Source organism: Sceloporus undulatus, chromosome 6, assembly GCF_019175285.1.
Source record: "Sceloporus undulatus isolate JIND9_A2432 ecotype Alabama chromosome 6, SceUnd_v1.1, whole genome shotgun sequence".
Classification (NCBI taxonomy): Eukaryota; Metazoa; Chordata; class Lepidosauria; order Squamata; family Phrynosomatidae; genus Sceloporus; species Sceloporus undulatus.
The window spans coordinates 132,016,195-132,024,144 of NC_056527.1; the positions used below are offsets into that span (position 1 = coordinate 132,016,195).

Consider the following 7,950-nt stretch of genomic DNA (forward strand, 5'->3'; position numbering starts at 1 on the left):
GAAGGCCGCGCCCGCCGCCTAGCAGCGCCGCCAGGACCCCGAGGCACGACGGGAGATGGAGTTTCCTCGTCCAGCGCTGGAGGTGACGTCATTGTGCGTTTCCCGCTGAGAGGCGGTGTCCGCGCGGGGCATGCTGGGAGATGAAGTCTCATGTGGAGGGGGAAAACATAACAAAGACACTTTTGCGCATGCGCAACAATAATTGCTGATGGAGGCTCAGCGAACCATGAAATGCCTCGAAGGCACCCAAAAACAAAGGCTAAGCCACACTCTCTCAGCCTCATTTGAAGAAATCTTGCCAAGAAAACCCCATTAAAGGCCCTAAAAGAACCCAAAAACAAAGGCCAAGCCTTCTGAGGGGATTTCCTCAGAGGAGGCTTGCTACTATTGCTTTCCCCTGAAGAGGCATCTCATGGGGTTCTCTTGGCCAGTTTCTTCAGGGATTGCTTTCCCCTGAAGAGGCTGAGAGAGTGTGGCTTGGCATTTGTTTTTAGGTTCTTTTAGGGCATTTAATGGGGGGGGGGGGGTCTTGGCATGAAAAAGGCAAATAAATGGTTCTGAGTCCTCTCTTTGGAAGCCAAAAACTGAGACTATTTCACTTTGTGCGCACCCAGAAGTGACATAATGCACTGGAAAAGATGAGAATGATGGGGAAAGTGGAAATAAAATCCCATAACCGGTTCACTTTAGGACCACCATAAGCCCGAGACAACTCAAAGGCATACAAGAACAATTCCCACATAATTCAATGTGTTATTAATACAATACATGATGTACATACATAGTAAGGCTAGTGTAGTGTTTTGTGTGTTAGATGAGGATTCTGGACCAGGGTTCGAATCCCTGCTCAGCCATGGAAATCCACTGGGTGATTTTGGCTAAGTCGCACTCTCTCAGGCTCAGAGGAAGGCAATGGCAACAATCCTACAAACCTCTCCCAGGAAACCCTGCCATAAAGTCACCATTAAGTCAGATCCGAATCGAAGGCGCATGTGTGTGGCATCCTCACGTCATCCGCCAACTTATGGCAACCCTATGAATTTCACATGGCAAGCAATATTCAGAGGCGGTTTTGCCAGTTCCTTCCTTTGAAATATAGCTCAGGAACAGCAAACTGTAATAACTTTGCTCGCACACAATAAGGGTTTAAAAGAACAAGTTTATTGATGTCAAAATATATATATTTATATATGTACACGACTTAAAGAAATGCAGTTGTTGTTGTTCTCTTAAAATACTCTTTTATCGGTATTGCTTGGGATCGTTTTGGAATGATGTAGACGTCTTTGTGTTGGTTTTTTTGGCAATAACGCCAAAAAACATAAAAATCAAATCTATGGAATCAGTGGGGAGATGTGTGATGATGGTGGCCTGCTTTTTTACCAAAATACTATAATTTTGGGGTGGAAAAACCCATAAGACCCTTTAAGCATGCAGTCTCTGGGATGGTCACAGACATTCCCATCTCCATTGACCACAAATGTGGCTGAAGGTGAGCACAGGAGGACAACCGAGTCTCAAAAACGTAGTGGTTTGGGGATGGAGTTGGCCAACTTATTACAGAAGCAATCACAGATTTTACATCTCTGAGAGGTTTTCTGCTGGCTAAAAAAGAGAGGACCTCTAAAACCAAATCTTTATTCTAGCATAGCACTAGAATTGCAGATGAGTGCTCACTTATTTTCTTTATAAGCAGCCGTTTCTTTTATTCTCTACATAACACCATGCATCTGAGAAAGTAGACTGAATCTACTAGAGTTTATGCTTCAACACCTTTCGCATAGTTAGCCTCAAAGGTGCTGCAAGATCCCTTTCCATCCAGATAACACCATTAAGACTATCGAGACTCTAAAGATACACATTAGAATTTGCAATTCTCAAACAGGACTGTTTCGTGGGTTGTAGTTTTTATTCTTGTAATTGTGTTCAAGCTAGAAAAAGTGTGTGTGTGTATATACATATATATATAAAACACACATAAACGTATGGGCACCACAATGATTTCCTGAGAGTTTTTAATCACTTCGGCGGCTGGGAAAAAATAAAGTCCTTACGATACTGCTGGTTTTCTTTGTATAAAAATCAAAGGAGTCCACGAAAGGATTTGAGGGGGGAAATAATTAGCACACCATTCTGTATAAATTATCAGGTTATTCAGCAAAATCTAAACAGGCTGGATGTTTCTTTAATACAAGTATTCAAAAGCAACGGTTACCCCAGTAGCAAAAACACCATCGCCGACATTTACGGCCGAACCTTCCAGATAGAGCGCTCTTTCACAGTGGGTTTTGTGCCGAACCGCCTCGGAAGGTTCCTTCGCTAACACTCTACAAAAATACACCCATTTTAAAATACAACCGCAACGGCACATCTTTTTTTCTTTTCCCTTATAAAATAAACTAAAATGATCTCCCTCCCACCCCGACTTCGCCCTGTGTTTAAAAAAATGTGTGGCAACACTCCTTTTCTTTGCCTCAAACCCAAGAGGGAAAGTTAATACAATTGAAACGAAGCCACTTTTGTCAAAATACAGACTGGAGGTGATTTTCTTTTTTTACATACATATAAAAAGGTCGCTTTTGTTTAGAGGAAGATGTGTAATTTCCAGAGTTACTGCCTACAAAGTCTCGTTTTTTTTTTTAAAAGAACCAATTTATTCAAAAGGGGGAAGAATTGCTTAATTTCCCCAAAGGATGAGATGGAAAATCGACTGGGAGCAGTGGTCAGTGGCGGGAGGGATTCCATTTGCCATCTCGGTAGGTCTCCCGCCGATGGTCGTAATCGTGGCTCCAGCCTCCGTAGTTCCTGTCATTGTGGCAATAGTCGTCCCGGCTTCCCCGGGAATAGTACTCTGAGCCATAGTCATTAGCCCGTTCCCGGTTGTAATGCCTTCCTTCAGACGGGTATGGGTGCGAGCTCACCCGGCTCTTGCGCTGAGACGACACAGCATCCGAACGCCATGGCATGGAAGTGGCTGACGACTGGGGGTAAGGGTAACTCTGCTGGTGCCCAGCCGACGCAAAACCAGAAGGGTCTGGGTGCGGAGAGCCATGCCGTCCACCATACTGTGGCTGTTGCCACATGACGTTGTTCATCTGGGGGGAAAGAAATAGAAGAATCACTCTTCTAAGGAGGAGGAGGCACTTACCTAGCTGGTACAATTCAAAGATATAGCCATGTTAGTCTGTAGAATCAGTAAGTAGAGAGATCCTGTACTTTGAGACTGAAAGTAAGAAATGAACTTTCCTAGACTTAGGTCTGCTTCCTATGAAACCAACTGCTAGCCACGCGGGTAAGTTCTGCCATTTAGATGCCCCTTGTCATAAGAAGCCGCCCTCTCTCACAATTTTTCCTTTAGAACCGATGCAACTTTGGGGTGCTTTTTCTCTAAAAACTACACCAACACCCTCCCAATTAAAGCATCTTGAACAACCATCACATCAATGACCCACTGCTTCAATGTCCACAGAAACACCCCCTCCCCACAATAATGCTATTTTTGTTTGTTGTCGTGTGCCTTCAAGTCAATTCCCACTTACTGTGACCCTGTCCTGGGAAGTTCTTGGCAAGATTTATTCAGAGGTTTGCCACGGTCTTCCCCTGAGGCTGAGAAGGCATGGCTTGCCCAATGCCACCAAGTGGATTTCCATGGCTGAGCTGGGATTCGTAGTCCAACACTCAAACCACTACAACAGCCCTCTCTGGCTGCATCCTGGTGAGAATGGCAATGGGAAGTGACCATTTTCTGGTCACCATTTTCATAGAATCACGAAACCACAGAACTGTGTAATAACCACATTTATAGCAGTTCTCATCCCCACTAGGAGCTGGTCTTTTTACCCAGTCGAGACTGAATCACCCAAAAGGACAAAGATGCTGAGGTTATTATTATCATCTCACTCTCCAAGACGCAATTGAAAGGCAATGAACACAAGCAAGAACAACAATTAAGAAGCAACAGAACCAACTTGTTTTAGCAAGCAAAAAACAAGAAGTGGGAATGAATCCTGTCATTTGCAAGCGTATAACTTTCCAAGTTCATCTGCAGACTTTGGGGACATGGTACGCAAAAGAAAAAGCAGGCTGGATTCCTACCCCACCGACCCCTTCCCCATCTTCTCTGTCACAGCATTTACATTTCCAGGCCTGGACAACGATGCTGTTGTCAGACACCCAAAATGAGAAACCGAGACTCCCTTGGACATGCTTTGTTCTGACCTTGCAACACCCATTGTCCCTTTGACTTTGGAAGAAAGGATTCTTACCACAGCTTGTCTCTGAAGATTATCTGGAGATGAGAAGGACCGCTGCACCCCTGGCATGTTATCTGTGCTCCTCTCGTACCTGTTAAACCAAAGGTGGAAATCAGGTTTGCTGCAAAAGTGGCATGGATGAGATAATTCCCAGCTATGTTAGCAATGAGACATCCTTTTGCGTCGTAACTGCAAGAAGGCACAGCCGCAATCCACATTTAGGGCAGTAAGTCGCAAACTCTGGTCCTCCAGGTGTTTTGGACCAGCTCCCAGGAGCCTCAGCCATCTTGACCAATGGCCTGGGATTCTGGGAAGTGAAGTTCAAAACACCCAGAAGACCAGAATTTGGGAATCACTGATTTAAGATGTTTGTATGTGGTTCCCAGCTCCCACTGAGCTTTCTGAGCAGGAGCTTTGAACCAGGGACTCAATGGTTCGAGCTCATGCTCTAATCACTACAGAATAACTTTTCCACCAGTTTTCCTACTTAGTGTGAAACAAGAGCAATAGCCCAAAATCTAACAATTCAACTGATTCCTTTTGATAAATGAAGCAAGTTCAGATCAATGCACTTTTAAAATAACTGTAAGCAGAGCACAACCAAGCAATCTGTTTTCGCTTCCCCTTCAATTTTACCAATGACAGGCTTGTCAAAGCAAGAGAGAGGCGCAGATTAGATGCCTCCAGAGGTTTCTGGTAATTGTTTCTCTTAACATAATCTCTACATCTCAATTTAGTTAATTCCAAGAAAAAAATATATATGCATAGCTTGCTATAAGGCTGCTTTAGAAATGTTGCTTTAGAGGTGTGCCACATCAATTTTCTCTTAATAGCACTGGGTTTGTCAAGATAACCACAATCACCCTAAAAGGACCCTGTGAAAGAAGACCCTCCGCTTACAGCCCGACTGGCATCAATATTGGTATTATTCTGGTAACACACAACAATGGCTTTTTTAATTAAATCCTTTGTGGTCAAATTGATTCCACCCAAATCTGTTCACGTGTGGTTTTAAACGGCCATATTGTTTTAACTGGTTTTGAACTGTCTTGTTTTAACATCCCAAATTTTTGCCTGTTTCAGTCAATGGTGGGCCAGTGTGCGAGACTAAGGACCGAAACACACTGCAGAATTAGTCCAGTTTGAGAATGCTCTAAACTGCCCTGTTTCAAGGCTTGGGAATTCTGGTATCTGTAGTTTTGTGAGACATTTAGACTTCCCTGGTGCCACAATTCCCAGGATACTCTAGCACTGAACCAGGGCAACTAGAGCGGTCTCAAACTGGATTATCTCTGCAGTGTGTTTTGGACCCAAGGGGCAGAAACCATAATCCCCACCATCGCCTCTCATTACAAACATCGAGTTAATTAAAATCACCAGATATGGATACCAACACCATCAACCTCCACATTTCAGGTCAGAATCAAGTCCCATACCATAATAAACTACTGTCTTCAAAGTAGTTTGCATCAAAAAAAGGCTCACCGGTTGCTTGCCGGCCCTTGCTGTACTCCAGAGAGACTTCCATTAGGAGAGATTTGCGGGGGATAGGGCGAACCACTGTCCTGAGATGCATGGCTGCTCCCTGTTAAAAGAGAAAAGGACATTATTATATGAGCAAGTAAAACAAACCTCTCCTACCCCTGAGAAAGACGTCAACCATCATCGTGGTGCAACAGATGTAAACCATGGCACATTATTTAATGGGCTCTGGAGTATTACAGCAGGGAACCTCCGGAGCAGAGAAACAGATTTCCATAACAAGCGCTGCAATCAAACAGCATACCCAGCGGGAAAGATGCAATCGCAACGCAATGCCAAACCCAAGTTAATTGAAGTCCCAAGTCACACAAGCGTCAACTTTCCTAAAGAGAGAAGTCTCAAGACGTTCTTCAATGAGAAGGAACTTAAGAGCCTCAGAGGAGTTGAATGGACTCTCCGTCTAAGATGACCCAGGTCCAGATTTAATCCCAGTGGTCAGAAACCTACTAAAATGATAAGAGACCATGCTTCTAACTATGCACTGAAGTCAATTCAGGAGTCCAGGATACAAAATAGTCCTGTTCCCAAATATACATTGTGGAACGTCATCTCAAAACAATGGTAAAAAGCCCTACTGAGCACCTTTCAGCATTTTAAGGACACATTGTTGCAGTGTTTATAATGAGTTTAAAGACCTTTTGGAACAGTGATTCCCAAACCTGAACCCTCCAAGTGTTTTGGACTACAACTCCCAGGATTCCTGGACACTGGCCACAGTGGCTGGGGCTTCTGGGAGATGAAGTCCAAAATGACCCAGAGAAGCAAAGCTTGGAAACCTCTGTTGCAACCAATTGTCCTCCGACAATTTACAGACAAGAGAGTCTTCCGAAAGAGTTTAAGAAGTCAATAGTTACTTGTGCCAATAAAAACGCGCACGATTTCTTCGCACGCCCAAAACGTGAGTCTAAGGGAAGGTCGTAAAGCGGCGCTTGCGTTTTGTACGGACGACTCAGGCGCCTCCGAACGTTTCACGGATACCTGATCGGAACTGGATTTTGAGAGGCCTCCCGAAAAGCTTGATCCCGTTAAGGAGGCTCATTCCATAGGGGACCGACTCTTCGTGCTTGAAGTTCACAAACGCAAACTGCTTCGCTTTCCCCTCTTTGTCCTTTGGGATCTTGACTTTGATGACTGGACCGGCCTGAAAGGAAGAAGGACCCAAAGAGGTCAGTTTGAACATGAAGAACTTCTTCACTAGGAGTTTCCTTGCTGGAGGAGTCTGAACAGTGGCGATCTTGCAAACCAAGGGAGCTTGGGAACTGTAGTCAGGGGGGGGGATTATGGGATCCACAGTGGCTTTCCTGACCACAGGATCATGGGAACTGCAGTGGCTCCACAAACTAAAGGGGGGGTTGGGAACTACAGGAGTTTCATTTGGGGATTCTGGGAAGTATAGTGGCTGTCCTGAATGGAAAGAGGACCATGGGAGCTGCAACCCAAAGGGGTTTAGGGGATTATAGGAGCATCCTTGTTGGGATTCTGGGCAATGTAGTGGCTTTCCTGACCTAAAAATAATGGGAAATGGAGTGGCTCTAGAAACCAAAGGGGGGATTTGGGACTTCCTTAATGGGGATTCTGGGAAATAAAGTGGCTTTGCGAACTATATGGAGTTTAGGGAACTACGGGAGCTTCCTTGTTGGGGGATTCTGGGCCATGCAGTGGCATTTCTGACCAGAGGATCATGGGAAATGCAGTAGCTTTGGACACCAAGGGCGTTTGGGAACTGTAGTGGCCTTGTTAGTTAGAAGAAAGAGTGGATGATGGGAGCTGCAGTGTCTCTCCTGACCAGAGAGAGAGCACAATGGGAACTGCTGTGGCTTTCCAAAGTTGGGGATTCCTGGGGGATTCTAGGAGCTGCAGTAGGGGTTCCTGGGCCCTGAAATGCCCTTTTTTCCTGAAGAGGGGGATACTGGGAGTTGTAGTCCGAGGGAAAGAGCTCATTTTCTCCCCAAAGGTGGCCTCTGGGCATGTGCAGAGTGCTGGGCGGCCCAGGCCACGCAGCCCCCTTCCAGCCCCGGAGTACCTGGTGGAAGAGCTCGAAGAGCAGCTCCTCGGTGACTTTGGGGTCTAGGTTCCCCACAAAGAGGGTCCGGTCCGCTTCGGCCGCCGCCGCTCCCATGGCGCTTCCGCTCCGAACGCGCATGCGCGCAGGGAG

The 7,950-nt window shown here is 45.6% G+C and overlaps 1 protein-coding gene across 2 annotated transcripts; it reads right to left on the bottom strand.

The window, feature by feature from the left end:
• Nucleotides 1–1,139: 1,139 nt before the first annotated feature.
• Nucleotides 1,140–7,944, bottom strand: RBM7 (RNA binding motif protein 7). Of its 2 annotated transcripts, XM_042476879.1 has the most exons (5): nucleotides 7,819–7,944; nucleotides 6,774–6,936; nucleotides 5,739–5,838; nucleotides 4,266–4,344; nucleotides 1,140–3,095 (listed from the first exon to the last, which is right to left on the bottom strand). In XM_042476879.1, exons 1-5 carry the CDS (start codon nucleotides 7,936–7,938, stop codon nucleotides 2,724–2,726), a joined length of 834 nt encoding a protein of 277 aa, XP_042332813.1. In that variant the 5' UTR covers nucleotides 7,939–7,944; the 3' UTR covers nucleotides 1,140–2,723. The 2 variants fall into 2 exon arrangements, with proteins under 2 accessions (XP_042332813.1, XP_042332814.1); XM_042476880.1 differs by lacking the exon at nucleotides 7,819–7,944 and having other exon boundaries at nucleotides 6,650–6,781.
• Between the last annotated feature and the right edge of the window lie 6 nt (nucleotides 7,945–7,950).

What these genes read in the sequence shown, in the direction of transcription:
- RBM7 (XM_042476879.1), bottom strand. Translation starts at nt 7,938, where the DNA reads ATGCGCGTTCGGAGCGGAAGCGCCATGGGAGCGGCGGCGGCCGAAGCG. An exon ending in TCTTCGAGCTCTTCCACCAG is followed by an intron (nt 6,937 to 7,818) that starts GTACTCCGGGGC and finishes TCTTCCTTTCAG; the next exon opens with GCCGGTCCAGTCATCAAAGT. An exon ending in ATCTTCAGAGACAAGCTGTG is followed by an intron (nt 3,096 to 4,265) that starts GTAAGAATCCTT and finishes CTTTCCCCCCAG; the next exon opens with ATGAACAACGTCATGTGGCA.